At 56.3% G+C, this 23,644-nt stretch overlaps 1 protein-coding gene across 1 annotated transcript in view; it reads left to right on the forward strand.

The window, feature by feature from the left end:
* MACF1 (microtubule actin crosslinking factor 1) overlaps positions 1-23,644 on the forward strand; it is a 143,250-nt gene that overhangs the window by 75,061 nt on the left and 44,545 nt on the right. Inside the window, exons 41-57 of the mRNA XM_083809812.1 lie at positions 146-295; positions 392-625; positions 1,229-1,456; positions 1,893-2,414; positions 2,767-2,943; positions 3,393-3,516; positions 3,859-4,067; positions 4,471-4,788; positions 5,593-5,759; positions 6,765-6,921; positions 7,732-7,849; positions 9,557-9,619; positions 10,418-10,659; positions 11,112-11,241; positions 12,021-12,220; positions 12,908-13,403; positions 14,026-15,497. Coding sequence (XP_083665938.1) covers positions 146-295; positions 392-625; positions 1,229-1,456; positions 1,893-2,414; positions 2,767-2,943; positions 3,393-3,516; positions 3,859-4,067; positions 4,471-4,788; positions 5,593-5,759; positions 6,765-6,921; positions 7,732-7,849; positions 9,557-9,619; positions 10,418-10,659; positions 11,112-11,241; positions 12,021-12,220; positions 12,908-13,403; positions 14,026-15,497 — 5,007 coding nt within the window. The remainder of the gene's footprint in view (positions 1-145; positions 296-391; positions 626-1,228; positions 1,457-1,892; positions 2,415-2,766; positions 2,944-3,392; positions 3,517-3,858; positions 4,068-4,470; positions 4,789-5,592; positions 5,760-6,764; positions 6,922-7,731; positions 7,850-9,556; positions 9,620-10,417; positions 10,660-11,111; positions 11,242-12,020; positions 12,221-12,907; positions 13,404-14,025; positions 15,498-23,644) is intronic.

The raw sequence follows: 23,644 nt of genomic DNA on the forward strand, positions 1-23,644 counted from the left end.
AAGCTGGTTTCTGTGCTGCATCCTCACCTCCAGGAAGGTGCTCCAGCTGTAACCTCTTGCCTTGCTTTTCAGCAACGTGCGTGGTGGAAGCGCAGCCCCGGTACTAACTGCCCCCTCTTCCCCTTCCCTCTGCTCTCGACCGCAGACGCTGCAGGAGCAGCAGGCAGCCCGCGCCCAGAACCTGGCCGAGCTGAGCACCTGGCTGGAGGCAGCGGAGGACACGCTGGCCGAGCAGCAGCGGGCGGCCAGCGAAGGAGACCTGTCCACGTTGCAGCAGAGGCAAAGTGACGTGAAGGTCAGTGCTTCAGAAAGGGAGGCTGGGAGGTGGGGGGCCTTGGCACTGCCTTGGGAGCACACGGCGCCTCACGGCATCGTGCTGTCGTCTGCCCAGGAGCTGCAGAGAAACATGCACACCCGAGCCGCCTCCTTTGCCAGCGTCCTGAAAACCACAGAGGAGTTCTTGGAGGAGAACAAGACAAAGATGGAGCCTGGGGAGCTGGCAGCACTGCAAGAGAAGCTTCGGCGTGCCAAGGAGCAGTACCAGTCCCTGCAGGAGAGGACAGAGATGGCCCAGAAGGAGCTGGAGTGCGCCATCACTGCTGCAGTGCAGCAGGAGACTGAAAAGGTAACGTGATGGGCTGCAGCCCCTGGGCCTGGCTGAGGTGCCCGGTGAGGTCTGGTCAGTAGAATCAGATTCATTCAAGGCTCTGGCATTTTTCTGGGCGATGCAACATAAAGCAACTTACTGTTCTGTCTGTCCTCTGGGTGGGACAAGGCAGTGACACTGCTCCCTGGTGAAATGTCTTGAGAGCATCAGGCACAGATGAGCTGGTTGTGGAGGAGCTGGGGCAGTACGAGGCATCTTGCTCTGCCTTTAGGCTGGCCCTTGGTGTGAGCGCTGGGCATCTCCACGTGCTCGTGAAACGTATCTCCACACCTGTACGCGTGGAGTCGCAGCCCTTCGGTGTTGGGGCTGCCTGTGAGCCTGGATTGTAGCAGGGTGAGAAGTGCAGCGTAACAGAGGCCGAGTTTGTTCACAGCCTCTTTGTACCCTCCCCTTATCAGAGTCACAAAGTGTTTTGAGGGTCTGTGAGTCTCAGGTGTTCGATGCAGTTGGAAAACAGTTCAGGGTTTTTCTTCTGTTCGTTTTTGTGTCCGTCCCCCATGCAGCAGTTTGCTGAATATGATTGAAATGGATCATTCTTACCGGGAGCCTTTGTGCTTTCAGGTGAAAGCAGCCAAAGAGCTGGAGGAGAACAGCAATAAGATCGATTCCCTTCTGAGCTGGGTGGCATCGCTGGAGCAGAAGGGCGAGCTCCTGGAGTACAGACCGCACCCCGTTGAGCCAGCGGCGGGGGTGCGAGCAGGGCAGGATGCTCAGGATGTCCCTGATGGCCGTGTCGTGGGAGCAGACAGCACTGCTGAGAACCTGGACGAGCAGTACGAGAGGCTGAAGGTAGGGCTGCCACCTCGTCCCTCTCCAAGCTTTCTGCCTGCCTGTCAGCGTGACAGCAGGCTTCGGTGCTGCCACACACTGCCTCTGGCTGCCTGGCCTCCAGAGCACTTGCTCGGGGCGGTTTTCCCTATGGGAGACTCGGGAACTCCTGGGAGGACCATGCCCAGCCTGGAGGACACGTGTTCAGGGCGTTGGTGGGGCTGGCGGGGCGGATGTGTCCCATGGCACGGTGCAACCGGGGTAACGAGAGCACGGTGCCCCTAATGAAAGGGGGTTACGTCTGCTGGCCCGCGGGTGTTCCCCCACCTTGCTGGCAGCACCAGAGCGCGGGGACACTGCAGCTCCTTGCTGCATCCACCCGCGAGCCTGCTGCTGGTGGTGTGGGTGCGCATCCCCTCGGTCACAGGAGTCACCTCTGCCTGTCGGCGTGTTTCAGGCCCAGCACCAGGAGCTGCTGTCCCAGCAGCAGGACGTCATCCTGGCAACGCAGTCGGCGCAGGCTTTCCTGGACAAGCACGGCCACAGCCTGCCTGGGGAGGAGAGGGCCGGGCTGCAGGGCCGGCTGGCGGAGCTGAAGGACCGGTACGCGGCTTCCCTCGCCCAGTCGGAGACGCGGCTGAAGCAAGTGCAGGTGCTGCGGGACGAGCTGCAGAAGTTCTTGCGAGACCACGGGGAGTTCGAGGCTTGGCTGAAGCAAGCGGAGCAGGACCTGGAGGGGATGTACAAAGGGGACAGCGACCCCGCATCCCTCCGGCAGCTGCTGCTGCGGCAGGGCAGCTTCTCGGAAGACGTGATCTCTCACAAAGGGGACCTGCGGTTTGTCACCATGTCAGGGCAGAAGGTGCTGGATGCGGAGGGAGCTGCCAGGGACGCAGGGTCCCAGCCGCTGGCCTCGGGAAGCGTGGTGAAGAGCAAGCTGGAGGATGCGACCCAGCGATACACCACGCTGCACTCCAAGGTATGGGAAGGGCTTTGCAAGGCTGGGAGTCAAACCTCAGGCACTGTTTTCGTCGTGTGTGTGTGTAGAATAAGCAGTGATGGCAGGGGGAGGCTTCCCTCAAGAGTGGCTGCGGTTTTAGCATGTGTGTAGCTTGGAGGACAAGGATCGTCTTCTTCTGGGGTTTGTGCGGGAGTAACTCTCTCTTGGTGTTAGTCTGCGTGGTGCTTCCTGTAATTGCTTTAACACACATGACGAGAATGTTTCTTTTGTTGTTTTTTCTCTCTACTGATTCCTGTGCATTTTCCAGAGGTGCCCAGGTTGCTCCGTTCCTGTGAGCATCCTGCCATTATGTCTCGTTGCTCCTTTGCAGTGCACCAAGCTTGGCTCCCACCTGAGCACCTTGCTGGAGCACTACCAGCAGTTCCAGGAGGTGGCAGAGTCTCTCAGGACATGGCTGCAGGACAGCGAAGCTGCGGTTGGGAAACTGCTCTCAGAGACGGTTTCTTCAGATCCTGCCACGCTGCAGCAGCAGCTCGCCAGTGCCGGGGTGCGTGGTCTGTGGGCGATCTCCTGGGGGGGCGTTGGAGTGTGTCTGGGAATTGGCCTCTGCTCTGGGCAGCCTCAGTGCTAGAAGAGATTCCCTCTGTTAGCCTTTTTCGCCAGTTGAGCGCAACAGTACACCTGCGGGCTCGGGAAGTCCCCGCACTGCAGATGAGATGGAGCCAGGCTGTTCTGAGAGGTGCTGAGCACAAGGACAAGGGGCTGCTGCCCCTGGATGTCCCAGCGGGATGTGGGGGGAAAGTTTCCCTGCTGCGAGAGTGGCAGGGCCCAACAATGGTTGGGCTGTCCAACCTGCGTTATTTATTTGTGGGATTTTTTAATTAACTGAACAGGGACCCTCAGGGTCTGAATGGAGCACTGAGCTCCCCACGGGTGAAGGTCTCTTGTCTGTGACTGACTGCTGATGTTGTCTTGTCTTGCCTTGTGTCAAAGCAGCAGCTGCAAGGAAACCTCGCTGAGCATCAGGTGCCAGTGGAGAAGCTCCAGAAAGCAGCTCGTTCCCTCCTGGAGATACAAGGAGAACCAGCCCCTGACCACGGGCACGTTCAGGAAACAACAGGTACAGCTGAAAGCAGCCAGCGGTATCAGCGGGGGTGGCTGGGAGAGACTGAAAGCAAACCAGGAGGGAGGACGCGTGAAGTCTCGCACATATCAGGGAAGATGGGACAAAGGTGGAGACACAGTGATGTGCCTTCAGAGCATACGTTTGCATGGCGTGAGGGCCGTGGTCCAGTTTGGCCATTTGTGTTAGGCCCACTGTCTCAGTGCTGAGCTTGGGGTCAGTGAGAGCCTGGCAGGAGTTCCTGCAGCTCTGCACCCAGCGGCTGCGTTGGTACTCGCTGCCCTCTGAACACCAGGTGAGCTCTGTGCCATTTACTTCTCCTCGTGCTGATCTCTCCAGATGCCATCGTGAGCCGCTTCCAGAGCCTCTCCCAGCAGATGGCTGAGCGCTCAGACCTGCTGCAGAAATCCATCGCCCAGTCCCAGAGCGTCCAGGAGAGCCTGGAGAGCCTCCTGCAGTCGGTGGCTGAAATCGAGAAGAGCCTGGGGGGAGAGCAGCCGGCCGCGCTCTCCTCCGCCTCCATCCAGGACTCGCTGGCCACCAACGCGGTAAGGCTGGCCCCCGGTCTCCCTCGCCTCAAATACACGGGGCTGTCTGTGGTGTCCGAACTGCGCGGGCAGCTGCTGGGACTTGGCTAAGGGATTCCGAAAGCACACAAAAAAATAAATAAAAAGGGACATGAGCACAGCCTTTACACAATTTCTTTAGGCTCGAACACTGGCCTGTTGAAAGCCTCTCTTCTTTGCTAACAAGCAGGGTTTGGATGTCAGGCACTGGGAGAAGGCAGACGGGGTTGGGAAGAGCAGAAAGGAAAACAAAATCAGGACAGAAAACCTTTCTTGCACAAATGTGCGCTGTTGTTGCAAAGGGCAGCCCCCAGCCTCTTGGTACCAGTTCAGTTTTGCTCAAGTCTTCCTAAAACGGCATCCTGTCTGTGTATGCTCACAACAGAAGCTGAAGCAGGACATCGCCAGGCAGAAGAGCTGCCTGGAAGCCACCCGCGAGATGGTGACACGGTTCACGGAGGCGGCGGACAGTGCCACAGCCTCTGCCCTGCAGGGCAAGCTGGCTGAGGTGACGGAGCATTTCGGCAGGCTGTGCCAGCAGCAGCAGGAGAAGGAGGAGGCGCTGAAGGGTCTCCTGCCGAAGGTTGAGCAGTACGAGCAGCTCTCAGAGAAGCTGCAGCAGTTCACGGAGAGCAGAGCGCGGATGTTGGCATCTGGAAACCAGCCAGACCGTGACATCGCTTGCTTCTCCCAGCACATCCAGGTGAGATGTGGCTCCCCTGCCTGAGGGAGGGAGAAAATTCCACCTGTGTAGGGTTCCTAGGGTAGTGCCATTCTGTAGTGATTTCTTCCTGGTTCTCCCAGGTCGCCAGGGTCTGCAGGACCCACGGCCGTTGCTCGCTTGAGGAAGGGAGCGAGGCTGGGGCAGCTGAGGCTGTTTCCAGCAGGGAGAGCTGGGAATGGCATTTCCCTGGAGCCAGCCTGATTTTCTGAAGGGATCAGTCTCTTAGGGGCCAGTCCAAATATAGCAAGGCTTTACCAGTTAAAGGCTCCATGGGTTAATAAGCAAAACCACCCAAGTGTTGGCAGCAAGTGCAGTGCAGGATGTGACAAAGCCCTTGGCAATGCAGTGGGTCCTGGTGGCCGGTAATGGCTGCACAGATTCTTCCCTCAGGTTCCCTACAAGTGCTTTGCTGTGGGGCATGGTTTGGCCACAGCCTCAGCAATGGTCTAAGCTGGCATAAAACTGGACGCTTGTGCTGTGAGCGGGTTTGGTTTGGCCTGGTCTGGGTTTCCCCATCACACTCACTGCGTGGCCTCAGACCAGCACCAGGAAAGACGGCAGGGAAGGTGGGACCTGCTCCCGCAGCTGGCTGAGGAATTTGCTGAGCCAGAGCTTCAGAAGTGAGCGGGCCTGAGCCCTGCCCACCCGCCTGGCACTGGTGCAATTCATGGCGCTGCCCGCAGAGGGTCTCCAGCTCACCAAGGCACAGGGCTGTCCCCTTCGCCCCCCCTGCCCAGATCTGCTGGTGGGGGCACAGTTGGCATCACCCTTTGCTCTTGGCAGGAGCTGAATCTGGAGCTGAGGCAGCACCAGGAGGACCTGGCGGCCCTGGAGCACCTGGCTGCGGAGCTGGGCTCCTGCGGTTTTGTGCCCAGTGCCTCCCTACAGCAGGAGAAGCTGCAGAGCCTGAAGAAAGAGTTCCTGCAGCTGCAGAAGGTGGCAGAGGAGAGGTGAGTCCTAGTGCCCCATTTGCCCCCGGGAGGCTTTGCAGGCAGAGCAAGCCCCCGTGAGATCTCCTTTCCGCGGGGGGGCACGAGCAAACTCTTCCTGCCTCCCTCCTCCCACACCAGGAGACGTAACGCAGCTCGCTCCAGCTGACACTTTAAAAAAAGCCTGGCTGGGGGCGTTGTGAAAAATTCCTGGTGCCGCAGGAGCCGGCATTCGTGCGTCTCGGAGCGTGTGGGCTGCCACAGCTCGGTGCTGCGGCCGGGAGCATCTCGCTCGGGGGGAGCGGGTGCTGGTGGAGGGTCAGGGCTGGCCCCAGGCACATTCTGCGGGAGGTGACACAGCAGGGCTGTGTCCGCAGAGCCCCTCGCAGTGGGGATGAGGAGGACCTTTTAGCAGCATCCTGAACTTGAGTCAGCCATGGCAGCGTGAGCGGGGTTGGAGCAACAGCTCGCCTGTGTCCCCAGGGAGGGCACACCTCGCAGGCTGCATCTCCGAACTCCCTGGTGAACGCGAGAGAGGCGATGGGAAGAAGCAGATTGAATTTCCTGATAATCCCCAGTAACTCAGCACCACACAGCGTGCTGCCTCTGGCCGGCTGCATGCAGGCTGCCCACAGCTGTGGTCAGTGGGGGAGCCAGGCGGAGGGGTGCCTCGTTCCCCCCCCAGGGGCTGAATGGATGAGAGCCGATGGCAGGGCCTGGGGCAGTGGGAAGGAGCCCTGCCTTCCCCAAAGCTCAGCTCCCCAAAGAGCCCCGTGCAGAGTGGGTGCAGGCTGGCAGGGGAGCTCCACGTGAGCCAGCAGTGCCGGAGCAGCTGCCACCAGCCGAGAGGGGCAGGCTGCAGCTTGCACCCCGTTTTGGCTGGCACTGCATGCGCTGTTTCTAAGCAACATCGAATGATAATAATAAAAAGACGGGCTCCTGGAGACTCAACTGTGCTACATTCACGCGGTGGTAATTGCAAGGCAAAGCACGAGCTCTGACTCTCTGAAACCTTTTCACTCTTAGAGAAAGGGATGCATCGTCCTGCCAGGAGCAACTGGACGAATTCCGAAAGCTGGTTGGAGCCGTGAGGAAGTGGCTGAAGGAGAGCGAGGGCAAAATGCCGCCTGCAGAGACCTCGCTGGGCACCCAGGAGCTGCACAAATGCAGGCAGCAGGTCCAGGTGGGCAGAGGGAGCTGGAAACAGATTGGGAAAGTTGGCAGCTGGTGCGAAAACCCTGGAATATGGAATAAATCCCAGGAAACAATGTTCTGGGAGGTTTTTTATGCTCTCGGTAATCCTGGGCTTCCCTGTACTTGCTGCTGGGCTGCAGCCCCCTGTGTGTGGGCATCTCATGGTCCCTGGTGTGCAGGCAAGGGAACAGAGCGAAGGTCCTCCCGCGCACAGCCTCATTTCCCTTCCCTCCTTCCCACCTGCTTTGTCGGGGATTTGCGAGTTTTTGCTGAGCGCCTCTCCCTGCTAGACATCAAAGGCAGCCTCCTCCGCTCATCTCCGGCACAGCGATGCCTTAAATGAGGACAATTCGAGGGCTGGGCTGGGAGGCCCGGCAGCGTCCTTGTGAGCCACCATAGCCTCGGGGCTCCGAGCCGCAGGTTCACACAGGGGCTCTGCAGAAAGCCGTGGGACTGCACTCACACACGGCTGGGTAGTGTGGGGTGGGAGGGAGCCCCCAGAAACAGCAGGGGGGAGAACAAGGTGTGACAGACCCACTGCTCAGGGAAGAGCTTGTTACTCTTTGATTCCCGCTGGCAAAAATACACGTCAAGACACCCACTCCGTGCACGCAGTCTGCTTGCAACGTGCTGGGTGCCCCCAGCGATACGCAGCCGGTTCGCTGGGGGCTGTTCTGTCAGCGTTGTCCCGGTGCCACCAACTCATAGTGGAGGGGACCGGGCTTCCCATTTCCATCGGGGACAGCACACTGCAGTGTGGCGAGCACAGCTGCCAACCCCAGCCTTTGCCTCCGAACAGGATCTCCTGGAGGAGTGGACGGGGAAGGGGCCGCAGGTGGAGGAGATCGGCCGCAAGGGGACCCTCCTGGAGAACCTGATCGTGGAGATCACGGCCCCCGACAGCCAGGGCAAGGCGGGTGAGTCGCAGCCCTGCTCGCCAGCCATTGCAGGGAGCTGGCACCGTGCCTCCTTCCTCTGCTTGCTCTCACTGCACCACAAGCATCATTCCAGAGCCCGCATCAAGCAAAAAATGGGGTTACCTCCCCTTTTTACAAACTTTAGAGGGCCGGAGGTGGTCCAGGTATCATGGGGCTCAAGACCAGTGGTCAGGTTGTTGCATTTATGCATCGGCCATGTGCTCTGAGCCCACCAGTGCCAGGTAAGGCAGTGTGGCTTCCTTTGCTGTAGTGTAACGAGCACTGAAGGAGCCCGTGCTTGCCACGGGCCCAGCTCATGGCCATGCGTCGATGCTCGGCCACAGCACAGGAGGTCCGGGTCCTGCAGGGCGGTCGCTGGGGTGGTTCGGTCGCAGCAGCCTCCTGGTTTCTGCCAGTGGTGTGCTTCAGCCTCCTGGGGCCTGAGATGTTTTAATCAAACTCCAGTATGTGGGTTTCATATCTGCATGAAATTGAAGACCGTGATATTCAGACGTGATTTACTAGTCTCCTTTTTGGCTTTAAGTCTATGAAGCAATGAGATTATGTCTGGTTTGTTTGGAACCCAACTAAAAGATGTCTTCCAGCTCATGAGAACAAGTCTCTGGACTCCCCTCACTGATGGGCCTCTATGGGAATTTATAGTCTATGTTTGTTTGTTGGGGTTAACTTCATTTGCAGTTCAATGGGAAGCCTCCAAGAAAACTAGGGAGAGAGCCTGCAGACGGGTGTGTGAAGGATGCAGGAGCTGGCACACAGTGCGAGCCGAACCCCAGCTCCTCTTTCACTGATGTTATCCGGTATCTTGTGTCTTAGTGCTCACTGAAGGTTCTGACATTTGAGGTAGTTGACCTGATGTCTGTGCTAAACCTGTTCACAAGATGTGCTTGCTGCCAACCTGAAATTTTCCTGGGAGTTTTAATTTGGAGTTTGCTCATTCCCTGCTCTTGAGGCTTGTTGGATGATGTCGCCAGGGCAGGGGGCTGCCACGCAGGTTACCGTTCCCCTTTACAAACCTGGGGTAACATTTGGAAGCTGCAGTCCCTTACATCCATGAAACTGTTAAAATATGTGGCTAGAAAGAGAGAAGCTTACTCAATGACGTTTCTGAAGAATCCCCTTTTGACTGTGAATGTAACTGATGTCTGCAGTGCATCCCAGAGAGGGTCACTGATGCATCGTGCGTGGTGCCTCTTCGCAGAGAGAGCGTGTCCGTGCACCAAGGCAGCTTTAAATAGTTTAATTCCATAAGAAAAGGAGAATATGGGGGAGTTAATTTCTTTAGGGGAGTTAATCTCTTTAAATGAAGACATTATAAAGCCTCAGCGGTCTCGCTTGGTAATTCACAAAGTCATGGTGAGGGCAGCAGCTTTTCTGGGGTGTCTGGAGAGACGTGGGGGGACGGCCGTGGCCCCAGTGCTGCGGGCTGTGCAGGAGCCTCATCCCACGGACTTGATGAGCACGAGGCAGCGGCCCCCCAGCGCCGTCCGTGTGCTTGGTGCCGCCGTGCTCTGTCGGGGGGGCTGTGTTGTCCCACGCTGTGTTTGCAGGCTCGCGCGCCGGGCTGCATCCGCCTTGCGCGGCGCTCCCGGGCGGTGGAGGCAGCCCTCCCCGGTGTTCATCGCTTGCTGTCCGCATTCCTAACACGTCTGTCTTGTCCCTCTGTCTGTCCCCGTCCCCTCTGCTCAGGTTCTGTGCTGCCCGCTCTGGGAGGGCCGGTAGGCAGCGTGAACGGATACCACACTTGCAAAGGTGAGAGCGCTGTGCCGGCACGCGCGTGCTGGGGCCGTGTCCTGTCCGTTGTGTCTGTGCCTGCTGGCAGCGCTGTGCATTTCCATCCGTGAGATACAAACCACAATGTGACACCATCAGCATCTCGTAGCAAGTGAAATGAGCCTGCAAATGGGCTTCCTAATTCCGAGCAGCGCTGCGCCACGGGACGGGCAGGTGGCTGTGACCGGGGACGTCGGTAAGGCTGAAGGACAGAGCCGGGAGGGCGGCAGGCAGCTCTGGGCAGCGGCAACCCCCCGGCACCCCGTCAGGTGGTGTTACGGGCTGATAAACGGGCGATCGTTTTAAGGCCTGCAATTAAATTTATTGGTTCTAAGGGATTATAATGCCATCCAGCCCTTCAGTTTGAAGAGCAATTTTAATTACTGACCGTTATCTGCTGTTAGTTCACCAGTTCAACGAGATAATAGCTGCATAAAAATGGCTTTATACCTTGGTGTCATGTTACTTACCGCTGTATTGGCAGTGACATTGCAGAAGTGGGGCTCAGCTTGCATCAGCCTCTCGAACACGAAGACGATTGCTTTGTTTGCAAACTGTCAGCACACAAACGTTGTGCGAGGGGAAGAGCCCCTCGGCGTGACGGGCGCTGGTAGCCTGACATTGCCGGCGCTCTGCAGGCAGCAGGACGGCCACGCGGCCGCTTGCTGCTCGTGCTTGGCTGTGGCTGCCCGAGGCTAGATTAGTGCCTGATAGTCCAGGTGAAGTGCAGCAAGGCGGGCAGCGTTCCTCAACCCAGGCTGCTGTTTTTGGCAACAGATCTGACCGAGATCCAGTGCGATGTGTCGGATGTCACCCAGCAGTACGAGGGCCTTGGCGTGGCGCTGCGGGAACGCCAGCAGCAGCTCTCAGCCATGCTGGAGAAGATGCAAGAAGTGCAGGAGGAGGCGAATGCCATGCTCAAGTGGCTGGAGTCAAAGGAGCGCACGCTGTCAGAGCTGGAAGCCTCCTCCTCGCCCACCAAGACGGAGACTGTGAGAGCCCAGGCTGAGCACAACAAGGTAACTCCTCTTCCAGAGCACAACTGGGATTGGGCATCTTCTCCCCAGGCTTCCTGGAGATGTGCTTAATTGCAGCAAGGTTAGATGTGTGAGCAGCAGAGATGTGCCCTGGGCTGCAGAGGGGCTTTCCCAAGAAGGGAACGCGGGTGGGTCCGTGGAGCAGGAGCCGGCACGCTGAGCTCAACCCTCTTGGTTTCAGACCTGTTGCTGTCAGGCATTTGGCACAGAGGAGAGGCGCTTATCTGTAGCCCTTGTTGTTGGGCCACCCCAGCTTCTCTGGGAAGCAATCCCCCTCTGGTCTGCTCTTGGAGCCAAGCTAGCTCATGATACTGCTAATGAAGAGCAAAGAACAGAAACTGTTCAACTCCAGCTTGTAGCTCCTGCTTCGTTCCTCCTCGGTGATGTTATTCTTTTGCACTGTATCTAAAGAAGTTCAAACGATTGTATTCCAGGCATTTCTGGCTGAATTGGAACAGAAGTCAGAAAAGATCCAGAAGGTAAAGGAAGCACTTTCTGGCTTGCTGGAGAAATATCCAGATTCTCCGGAAGCATCAAACTGGAAGAAGATGCAGGAAGACCTGAGTAAGTGCCTGAAGCGCTCTAGTGAGGCTTCTGTCTTGAAACATCACGTTAGAAGTGATTCAGGACTGCAGGACGATTCCAAAGTCACTGCAGAGCAGAGTCGCTTCTAATTAAAATTCAGTAAATAGCGAACTTATCTCCAAGCTGTCTGGTGTACAAGGTGTTCCAGGGATGAGCACTGTCATGATTAATGAAATCTCTATGATGGATGTATATTTTAAAGACTTGCCTCCTTAAATTACCTCTAAAAAAAAAAAAAGATTAGCAGCATGAGTTGATTACTTTGATTAAAAGCTTCACTGCTTGATATAAAATTCTAGTCATTAGTAAGGATATCCTAGGTAATGCAATGTTGACTAAACAAGACTGTGTATTTAAAAAGAAGCCCAGAGATTCTCTTCTTTGAAATAGCAGGAACGTGTTTACGGAGTTCTCCGTCCAGGAGATCTGAATGTGCTGTTTGAGGACTGATACACATGAGAGTATCCTCATTTATCGGAGCTGGTTTCTGAGCCAGAGCTGTGAGATGGCTCACCCAAGGTCAGCCGAGCTCGTGGCAGTAGTGACTAGATTGCAGAAATCCTGCTTGCGAGGTTTTTTCTATGAGCTTCAAGACCACGTAGCCATTAGAAATGGGTAACGGCTTACTAGATGGAGAGTGAGTAGAGCCACGCTAGAAGCGCTGAGGAGGTTTCCCGTGTCGGGTGAACCACAGGGAGGGTGAAAAACCTTCTCAGTGGAGGGGAGCACGACCAGCGCCAACGCAGCCGCTGCTTCAGATTGCAGGTGGGAGCGAGCCAGCCAGGCAACGGCCGAGCGGCAGCAGAAGCTGGAGGAGTCGGCGAACCAGCTGGCCAGCTTCCAGGCTGCCGAGGCGCAGCTGCGGCCCTGGCTGATGGAGAAGGAGCTCATGATGAGCGTGCTGGGACCCCTCTCCATCGACCCGAACATGCTGAATGCACAGAAGCAGCAGGTCCAGGTGAGCTGGGGGCTGTGTGCACGTCCCCACGGTGGGTTAGGGACAAGGAAGGAGGGTGTCGCTTCCGCTGTGTGAGGTGGAAGATCTCAGGGCTCTTCTTCCAAGTCCACCAAACCCCGTTGACTGCAAACTGCTGTGAATAACTTGAGATGGGTGCAGTGCTTGAACTCAGTTCCTTGCACTGGATTGACTCATCGGTGAATCACTTGGCCCCTCCTGGAGAGCAAAATTGCTTTAAATAAGACCTGTGCTGATGCTCTGCAGGACTTGCTAATGCTGCCCTTCCACCTGGGGCACTGCCTGGCAGCGAGTTCCCTACCTACTGCTTCCAAATACTAACACGTCTGTAACCGGCCACATCATAAAATAAAATGCCCCAGTTAATGTAATTAGATTTCCTTCTCATCTAACCGGTTTATGTTACATTACACAGCAGTAGGACAAATAAGAGAGAGAGCAGAATACTCTGTCGCTGGAGTCTCAGACCCCTCCCAGCTTTCTAAGTTACAAGGTCACAATAAATCACGGTATCCCTTGCCCAACTGCTGTCCCGCCCCAGGAGCATCTCGCTTTGCTCCTAGTGATTCTGTGGGCTGGATAAAACCCTTGGAGGTCTGGTTTGTTTTGACTGTGTGTATTCAGAGCTGTCAGTTTTACGCAAACATTTTCATGTTATTTCTGTTCCAGTTTATGCTGAAGGAATTTGAAGCTCGCAGACAACAGCATGAGCAGCTCAACCAGGCAGCTCAGAGCATCCTAACTGGCCCTGGAGATGTTTCTCCATCCACTAACCAGGTGCGGGAAGAGCTCCAAGGGGTTAATCAGAAATGGTCCGAGCTAACAGAACGCCTCAACTCCCGCTCCAGCCAAATTGATCAAGCCATAGTGAAGAGTACCCAGTACCAGGAGCTCCTGCAGGGCCTCTCCGAGAAGGTGAAGGCGGTTGGGCAGCGCCTGAGCAGCCAGTCTGCTGTCAGCACGCAGCCCGATGCCGTGAAACAGCAGCTGGAGGAAACCAGTGAGATCCGCTCAGACCTGGAGCAGCTGGAAGAGGAGATCGCAGAGGCTCAGACCCTCTGTGATGACCTGTCTGTACTGATTGGGGAGCAGTATCTGAAAGATGAGCTGAGGAAACGTCTGGAAACCGTGGCTCTTCCTCTCAAAGGGCTGGAAGACCTGGCAGGTGAGACAGCATGAAGTTGGTTAAGAGGTGTTGAACTTTGCCCCATGCTTTTTGCCACAGGGTTCACCCATCACTGGGTTTTTAAGAATAATAAGGGACGGACTATTTATCATTTTTAGCGAGGTGCTTTGTGGGTGTTTTATGTGGCACTAAGCAGAGGAGACTTCTCACTCTGGACATATCCAAACCTGGAGAGTGAGCAGAGATGTTTAGTCCCACTGGTGAAAGTACAGAAAGTGGCTCTCCTGCAAGCCAGGCAGGCTTGTTGAAGTGTGGCATGTACAGTGCCTGGAAACCAAAAAAAAAAAAAAAAAGGTCCGTAACTTCAGAATGGGGAGTAGAGAAGGCACAGTGGCTACCTTCTAATCTTGGGATTCCCCTTCTGGTTTCTAAGAGGTTGTGTTTAGAAGCTGCTTAGGAGAACTGAGATTACTGCATTATCATTACCTATTACTTCCAAAGAAATTCATGAACTGGTGAGCAAAAATGATAGTGATGCAATGGAAAACTCCTTCCTGTTAATCAAAACACAGTTGGTGCATCTGAGATGATTTTAAATAATTGCACTTTGCTTATTTGATTCCAGCTTAATTGTTGCGTTCTAATCTTATTTCCATTCCAGCCGACCGGATGAACCGACTGCAGACTGCGCTTGCAAGTTCCCAGCAGTTCCAGCATATGTTTGATGAACTCAGGACCTGGCTAGATGACAAACTGTGCCAGCAAGCTCAGAGCCAACCTATTTCTGCTAAACTGGAGAGGCTACAGAGCCAAATTCAGGAACAAGAGGAGTTCCAGAAGAGTCTCAACCAACACAGTGGCACCTATGAGATGATTGTAGCTGAGGGAGAATCTCTGCTGCTTTCTGTCCAGCCTGGGGAGGAGAAGACCACTCTCCAAAACCAGTTGGTCAGCCTCAAAACACACTGGGAAGAGCTCAGCAAACAGGCTGCTGACAGACATTCTAAGCTCAAGGATTGCTTGCAGAAAGCTCAGAAGTACCAACGGCACACAGAGGACCTCCTGCCTTGGGTGGAGGACTGCAAGGCAAAGATGTCAGAGCTGGAAGTGACTCTGGATCCGGTGCAGCTGGAGGCAACTCTTCTGAGATCAAAGGCCATGCTGAGCGACGTGGAGAAGCGCCGCTCCTTGCTGGAGATGCTGAACAGTGCTGCTGACATCCTGATCGATGCTTCTCAGACCGATGAGGATGACATTCGGGATGAGAAGGCTGGGATCAATCAGAAGATGGATGCCATCACAGAAGAGCTGCAAGCCAAGACGGGCTCCCTTGACGAAATGTCCCAGAGGCTCAAGGAGTTTCAAGAGAGCTTCAAGAACATCGAGAAGAAGCTGGAGGGGGCAAAGCACCAGCTGGAGATCTTTGATGCACTAGGGCCACAAGCCTGCAGCAACAAGAACCTGGAGAAACTCAGGGCCCAGCAGGAGGTGCTGCATGCCCTGGAACCACAAGTGGATTATCTGAAAAACTTCACCCAAGGTCTAGTAGAAGATGCTCCGGATGGGTCTGACTGTTCTCAGCTGTTAAACCAAGCTGAGGTGGCTCAGGAGGACTTTAAAGCTGTGAAGCAGAAAGTAAATGACTGCTGTGTGCTCATGGAAAACAAACTTGAAGGGATTGGCCAGTTCAATAGTCGGGTCAGGGAGATGTTCTCTCAACTGGCAGATCTCGATGATGAGCTAGACAGCATGGGCCCCATCGGGAGAGACTCTGACAGCCTTCAGTCCCAAGCAGAGGACGTTCGTACGTTCCTGGGCAAGCTCCACGGGCTGAAGTCTGACATTGAGGCTTCTGAAAGTGAATGCAAGAAAATGCTTGAGGATGAAGGGAGCCCTGATTTATTAGGACTGAAACGTGAATTGGAGACGCTGAACAAACAGTGCAGCAAACTGACTGAGAGAGGCAAGAACCGTCAGGAGCAGGTAGAAACGACCCTGTCACGTGTCGAGGACTTTTACAGCAGGCTGAAGGAGCTGACCCACATGACAACAGCGGCAGAGGAGAACGAGGCCTTGCAGTGGGTGGTGGGAACAGAGGTTGAAACCATCAACCAGCAGTTGGCAGACTTCAAGGTAAGTCTTTATGCTAAAGCACTTCTTAAATGGCACTTGGTGTGTGAAGGTCTGTCTAGTGTTGTGGTCTTTTGTGTAGGACCTCTGTTCTTCAGGCTGTTGTGACTGTTGTTCATTGCTAGGTCGGCATTTTTGGATGCAGTAGATTACTGTTGCTCTGGAGAATACAAAATCAACTGCTGGACTTGATAGTCTGCAGTGAAAGGAAGAGACAAGGTTTTGTGGCTGGCAGAAAAAATTCTTTCCCCTGTTCTTGCGGTGTGTAATGTTGGTATGCCAGTACCTCCTGGGCTTTTGGAGGCGGTTGGTATTTACGTTTTGCGGGAAGGAGGAATGTTTTTGAGTCCGTTTGAGCTGTTAGCATCGTCTGAGAGCCTCGTCCAGATCAGATCATCCTGTAGGCCTTTCTACCGGGCCCACCCTTCCCGCTTGTTGTTCACATGTACATCCATTTGGGGGTCCTTGGGTGCAAATAAAGCCAGAGCTGTGGGAGAAAGGGGACACACGGAGAAAGAAACCAAGCAGAGATGATTTTTGTTGTGGGCTTTTCATGTTTCCAGCAAAGGACCAGTTCAGGACCATCAAGGCTTGCAGGAAATGTTGAGAAAAGAGTTGGATTGTGTTTGATTTTTTTAAATACAGTACTATGTTATTGGGTCATGCTGTTACACTACATTAATTACATTAATACTACTTAGGAACTCTCTCGCTGTGAAACTTCTATTACCGATGTGCTCAGGAGCCGATGATTGGGCTGATTTACATCTGGCTGCCCGTTTCCTGGTGATCATGGAGGGCGGGAGGGGGAGGCATTTTTACAGCCATTTACTTTTCATCTCATGGCTAATTAATCCCGTTCCATCACTTGGCAGTTCTGTGAACCCCTCACCAGGACAGGGTAGTTCTGCTTTGAGGGCTGCCTGTCCAAAAAAGCTCGGCAGCGTTACTAACAGGGCGAACTCCAGCTTACGTGATTGCATTGCTGTTATCTCGTGTTGGGCGTTAAACTTGCATTGCTTAGGAAGGACTTAATTTCAATGTTGGACACTCCACAGCTGCTTTGCAGCAAATATATCCGAAAAGGAGTTTCTGGTCTGTGTAACTGACGCCGTGTCCGTGCGGCGCACAAGGCCTAGTGGGGCTGGGGCCACGCGTGCGAGGGCCGGGAGGGAGACCTGCAGCCCACAGCGGGGTCTTGATCGTGGAAAGCTCAGTGGGAAAAGTGGAAGTGGCGGCAGTGAGCGTAGGGTTGTGCTGTGTAATGCCTGAGGACGAAGTGGGGGAGAGGCGATGGCGGATGGAGCAGTCGCCGGTACGTGGCAGCGTTCCTCCCGTGCACGGTTCGTCCGGAGAGCAGGCGCTGTTGTACGAGGTGCACGCGTTGCAGAGCAGATATTTGTAAAGCCTCGTCTTAGGGCTCTGCCTACGGGCAGTTGTGATGGAAGGGGTTCAGGCAGCACCGGCCAGGGGCCCCGCTTCTGCCCTGCTGCTCGGGGGGGGCTCTGGTTCCTCAGCACCTGAGCCCGCTGCTCGTGGGCCACGCAGGCCTGGCTCCCCCCAGACAAGAGCAGGAAGCCCCAGGGGCTCACTCTGCCTGCCCAGGGGGTGTGAGCGGGCAGATAGCATGTCTTAAGGCATTAATTTTAATGAACATCTGTGTAAATGAGATGCAAATTAGGCATGTGGCCCCAGGGCTCCCGGCACGCTGCCAATGCAGCCCTGACAAAGGTGGGCACTTCTGGTCTCATTGTGTCCACGTTTTAATCAAAGGAGAGGTATTGAAGGCTGGCTGAGGCCACGGGCAGATGACTTGTGAAGCAGCTTATACTCGACACTTCCCACGTATTTTTCTTTTCCTGCCTGCAAACGCCCCATGAGCCACCCCACAGGGGAAGAGCCTTCCTCGGGCCCCAATAACTGGGTCGAGGCGAGTTGCTGGGGCTGGTAGAGGGCTGGGAGAACCCAGGCTGGAAGAGGCCTGAAGGTGTCATCTCCTTCACCCCCTCGTTTTATGCTGAGGTAAGTGCGGCTGAGAGGCTTCTCTGAGGGTTGGAGTCTGTGCTTACGTGGACATCCTGATGGGTATTGCTTTACCCCGTGAGATGCTTCAGCTCCATCGGAGGGCACGGCGCTGCCGGAGCTCGCGGGCACGGGAGCAGACGGTGCAGGAGCACGGGCCGTGGTTTCACTTCAGAGGAGAGCAGGCTGGCTTGGCATCGCTTGCGAGAGCAATAAACACACGCAAGCTCTCTGAGGAGCCCTTTTTTGTATAAAAGGGTACTAAAAACAGGAAAGTCCTTTCCGTGCCATCTCCACGAGCGTCACACAGTGCGTTGCGCTCTTTGGCACGAGGCAGCCACCAGCGAGAGCTGCTGCTGGGAGCACGCGGGCTGGGGCACTTCTTCCCCCTCCGCCCTCTCTGCTGTCGGCTTGGTTTTCTCAAAGCTCACAGTAATATTAAATTTTAATGACTGAAATCAAATGAGCCACAGTCAAAATGTTACTAAACATAACAGCTACGTTGATTCAGTTTAGCAAACAGCAGAATTCCCCAGGGGAATAACTCCCTGGGTGCAGAGAGACGCGGGGTCACGCGGAGACGTTGGGGTTTTCTCCGAAGCCCGCTCTCAAGCAGCGGCAACCCCTGACCCAGAAGAGCCAGAATTGCAGTCCTTCTTCCCAAAGACTGGGTAGCCAAAGTTGTGCTGAGGATAAAGGAGAGTTGCAGTTTGCTCTTTCGCCATGGCGGTGCCAGAAAGCCCCAGGCGTGGGCTCGTCTCACCTGCCCAAAGAGCATCTGTCAGCTTGGGCCTCGGCAAGCAGATGGAATCGCGTTCTCCGGTGGTTTTGGGAAGACATCTGGGCTGGGGTTTTGGGAAGACGTCTGCCTGGTTTTGTTTACTTGCTGCTTACGTTTTGCATGCTGGATTTTGAACTCGTCTTTCAAAGCCTGTCTGGTACTTAGCAGTGACGATCTTGAACAGTGAGCCAGGACCCTCTTTGGATTCACCGCGTTAATTTTGGACAAGGTCTCATTTTTCTGTTTCACCTACAGAGCAGAGAGTAACACACAGCTGTGCAATGCTCCCTGGGTCAGAGGTGCGAGCAGTTTTTTTGGCTCGCTACAGTATAGAACAAGGCTTGGGAGTGAAAAGCAGCCTTTTCCCCTCCTGCAGTAGTGTGCCAGAGCGGCTCTGTACTTCTGGGGAACGCTTTCCTTCCCATGCAGGGGATGAGTGCAGAAGCTGGGCAGAGTGCCTTCGTTCCCCCTTGGCCTTGCAGTCCAGAAATGATTTCTGCATGTGTCTGAGGAACTTTACCCCAGCTGAAACCCAGGAAAAAAACATCAAACCTGTCGCCACAACCAAATGATCACTTTCACATTTGCCCCGGTGCAGATGCTGAAGGGGAGGATGCCTTTGTACCTCTAAACACGGCCGGACCGTGGGTGAGGGGGGACGAGGAAGGGAACGGCCGAGCCCCTTCCCAGCCGGCACCCCCCTGCCGCAGCTGCTCCGGGCGCGGGGGCACGGCGCAGGAATGCCGGCGAGCCGGGACCTGCTGCGGCTGGCACAGGCGGCGCTCCCCGGGATCTCACCCCAAGCCCCAGCCAGGCAGGGAGCAGCGCCGAGCCACACGAAGGCATCACCGCTGCGGCCGATCCCGGCTGGGGGCCCCTGCACCGGGAGGGCTGGCAGGAGGCCGGGGGTGGTTCCAAGCCGCAAGAGCCCCCCAGGAGCGAGGGTCGAGCACCCCGAGGCGTGCCGGGGTACCCCGCAGCCCAGCTCCCCGCTGCTCCTCCAGCAGCCGCTCTTTCGGGGAGGCGATTTGAAACCAGAGTTGCTCAACGTGCTGTGCTTAGGCAAGGCTGCTTCGTGCCAATAAAGCTTTTGTGCTCGAGGACAGGGGGAGGGAGGACCCTTGGACAGCAATAACTTATGGCACGCTCCCATTTCATTTTAGAGCGGGTCAGGTCGTCCGGGGCCCGCACAGCCCTCAGCCCTCGTGCCTGCAGAACCCCTTTGTCTGCTTAAAAAAAAAAAAAGTCAGGGAAAGAAATCCCAGGAGTGGTGATACAGCTAGCGAGTAAAGTCCTGAGCAGCATTAGTCATCTTCCCATTCAGATGCTGCTCTTTCTAATTCTGCTCCGGGCCCTCCCCACGTCACCCTAAGTAAAAGGAGCAATGAGCTCGTTGCAGCCCCGTGCTGCAGCCCCGCGTTGAGGCAGGACAGTGTCCGCTTTCTTCAGAGCTCCGATTCCCCAGCCCTCAGGTGGGAGCTGACCAGAAATGGTCCGCTCTGGGGCTCTCACCCGCCAGCATTTGCCTTGCGCTCGCTGCCCTGGGCATCATTCACTTGCCCATCCCCACGGCGTCGCCTCCGGCAAAGCCATGGGAGCAACTGCAGAGCAGGAGCCAGGCACACAGTGGGGTGGGTGGTTTCCTCCCTATGCAGCGGAGGCGCGCAGAAATCCGAGGCAGAATTTGCCTTTATTTCTCTCTGTGTTTGCTCTGCATTCGTGCTGGTGCAGGAGCAGCACCTGCCTGGTCATGGGCTCGGGCAAGAGGTAGCCTCGTGGCTGAGAGCAGCGAGGCTGGAGCGTGAAAACGGCAAATAAAAGCGCTCTGACGCCGAACGTGGCTCGGTGCGACCATGGGGGATACCAAGGGAGCCCCGAACATGGCAGCGCTGTGCTTTTGCTAAACTGAACATTTGCTTGGAAAAAGAAACTGTTGTTGCTGCAAGGGGCACCGGTGGCAAGGAGAGACACGGGTAGGGGCATGTGGCTGCCCGGCTCTGTGCTTCGTGGGTTAGTTTGCAGGATGACTGAAACGGGTGGCTCCTCTCCCGGAGCTGATGCCATTCGCATTTGCAGAGCACGCTGCTCTGCCGGCTGGGGGAGAGAGCAGTCATGAGCGGTGTTTTGTGCTCCTCTTGTACAAGACTGGGTGCACACGCCTCCTGGTCTCGGGGACCGTCGGTCAGGCTCTGTCCCCTGCACTGGGGTCTGCTCCGCCGCTGCCGAGCTGCTCCCAAAGATGTGCAAAGGAAAATCGGCCGCCGTGCCAGGGCTGCGGGTCCAAGCTGGAGAGCGGCAGCGAGGCGGCGAGCTCTTCCTCACCGCGTGCGGTACCCTCGCTGCTGGCCCTGGCCCTGGGCTCCAGGGATGCTTTTCCTGGTGACCCGGCTGGGGCGGTGGCGGAGGGGACGATTCGCAGCCCCCGGTGGTATTTTTAACCCTTATGTGCCCCCAGAGGAATGCGCGTGGCTCCTTGCAGTCGTCCCGTCCCGAGCAGCTGGGTGGGATGGGGCTGGGAGCGGGGACAGGCTGCACGATGGTGTCTTCTTGTTGAACGCTTTCCAGGCCTACTTAAAGTATCTCTGGCTAGTATTTTGAGCATCAGCAACACACGCAAAAATGCCTCCTCTCTGACAGCTGTTAAGCTGCCTTAAAGGCACCATCTCCCCTGTTGGAAAATGGGTGATAAACGTGGGAGCGGGGAGCAGGCGGCCGCGCCTGCCCCGTGCCGAGCTCGGCGCCGGGTGGCGGTGCCAGGGTGAGGTCCCCGACGGAGCTGCAGCACCTTGGTGGCACTTGGCGCTGCTCGCCCGCACTTCTGATCCGCTGATCTGGAGCGCTGTAAACAAACGTGTTCGCAGAAGAGACACTTGAGCGTGAGTGGCCCCTGCAGCACGCAGCCTTCTCATTCCTTGGAAATGAATTCATCTCAAATAAGGGAAGAGCAAATTGTACCTGGAGCTTGTCCTCCCCAGCGGGAGCCTCGCCGGTGCGCGCCCGTTCCTCAGAAAGCGGTGGCTGAGTTTTGACCTTGAGATGTCACTGGGAAGGTGGCAACGCACAGGCAGCTTCGGGAGCAGATCTCGCATGTCTGTGCGAGCTGGGAACAAGTGAGGGAAGCTGAGAGCTGCTGAGACTGAACAAATCATAGCAAGGCTTTTACAAGGCTTTTTTTCGCTTTTTTTTTAACCATAAAACAATTATGCTGTGATCAAACAGACCCTTTCAGGAGTCAGCTTGGGTCACTGTTCCAAAGCCACCCACTTGTGCATGCCTTGGTTCTTCTGCCAGCTCCCTGCTGGCCCGCGCCAGGGGAGATGAGCATGGGACTGTCCTCTTCCAGAGGAGGGTTCGTTGACTGGTGGTGCTGACACTTCGCAGGGTTTCCAGGAGATACTAAAAATACCGGCTTCGTGTGAGCCCCGGAGAGCCAGGAGGGTGGAAGCGCTTGTCTGCGAGGGCCGAGCAGAGGAGAGCGAGGAACCGGGCCGTGGCTGCGGGGAGCCCCGCTGGCAGCACGCGGTGGAGCAAACCCCACGGCTGCCCCCCGGCACCCGGCTGTCCTCGTCCTCTGCTCGGGACAGGGACGGGGAGAGGCTGGAGCAGATGCAGACTTGGCGTGGGGAACGGCTCGGACTTGGATTAGTCACCGCAGCGCGCACAGAACAATTGCCAATTCTTCTGCCGAAGGAGTGATTTAAAATGTCTCCCATCCAGAGGATTCTCGGGATGATAACGCACTTACCTCACTTCCTACAGAGCCTGCAGAGCTGTTGATTCACCGCCCTGTCCCGTGGCCCTCCCTGCTGCCCCCTGCTCAGGGGCAGCCACGGGGGGGATTTGCAGGGAAAAAGGGGGGCCAGGGACAGAAGCGGGCGCTACAGCGCGGGCACAGGGCTCTGCCTTCCCCTCTCGGTCCCTGCAGGATGCCTCAGGGCACTCGGCGCTGCGCAGATGGGCGTCGTGGGAGCACCAGGCTCCGCAGCGACCGCGTGCAGAATGGCAAGTTGTAGGGCTGAGTCTGATCGCTGCTGTAACATGTGGGCTCCAGGCTCCGCTCAGGAGTTATTTATACCAATATCTATGCTGGCTGCTTTGCAGGAAAAGCGCTTCAGTGAAGCTCTTGCACCCTTGTTAAAGAAACAACTAGAAATGCGGTGCTCCCTGCATCCGCACATCCAACCTGCAGAAGGTTACTCCAGGAGTTTGGTTTCCAACCTGGCCCTAACCGCTTTCCTGCGGCCGTGCAGACCCCGCAGAGGTGGGTTGCCTCCCCCAGCCCTGCGAGGTGTCCGCGGGTGCCGAAGAACTGATGGGTTGCAGGATGCAAATCGCTGCTTGAAAGGCGCACTCGCAGCCGGCATCACGAAACCCTTCTGGCTTTGAAGAGGGGGATTGCGTGGTGGCTGAGGCCCGACATGAAATCGGTTTGAAGTCGGCTGTGAGCGCAGTGGATGGAGGAGCCGCAGCACGGCACGGTCGGATGGGATTAGCCGGGCGCGGGTGCCTGGAACATGCTGCAGGCTCCGGGCTTGCCCACGCAGCGCCGCGTACCTTGCAACGCACAGAAACGCCAATTTCAGAGATTTGGCAAAAGAAGCGAGTTTAGGAGGAGAGCAACAGCACTGAAAGGGAGATAAAGAAATCTCTCGGAACTCAACGACAAATGCAGCAAAGACTAAAAAGCACAAACTCCCCGCCTCCCCCAGCAGATATCTCAGCGAAACCTAGAGCTGCTTGTAAGGCCGATGTCGGGTGCGTGCGCTGCGGCAGTGCGCTCTCATCGTGATGTCTGACGGAGTCTGAAACCCCCCCAGGTCCCCTCAAAGCAGCTTCAGGTGGCAGCGTGGGGCTCGTCCCCCCCGGCCAGGACCCCGTGCACCCAGCCCCGGGGCTGCTCAGCAAACCCCACCGGGCCAGAGCTCACTGGGCCAAGCCAGGAGCTCTCTGCCCTCCACCCCTTGCCATCGGAGAGGCTCGGTGAGGACGGGCAGGGCAGAGGGAGCTGGCGCCTGGCAGCAGGGTGAGGATTAAAGGAGCCCCGAGGATGAGGAAGGCGCTCGGTGGTATGCCGGGCTCATTAGCAACATGTCCGTCAGCGATTTTGAGCTGTCTCTGGGCTCTTGATCATCTCCCAGCACAGGTCCCTCATTTCCAGCTGCTGAGACGCATTAAAAGAAAGCTAAAAATATGTTGGTTTCCAAATACCGCTTCGCCGTGTAAACAGCCGCCGTAGCGGCGGGCAGGATGCAATGCAGGCGTAAACAGGCGACATCGCTCCGCCACGGGAGGCTCGCCGTCCCCGCACCCCGGAGACAGTGCCCATATGAGGAAGGCTTGAAAAGTG

This window comes from Anser anser (genome assembly GCF_964211835.1).
Source record: "Anser anser genome assembly, chromosome: 24".
NCBI lineage: Eukaryota > Metazoa > Chordata > Aves > Anseriformes > Anatidae > Anser > Anser anser.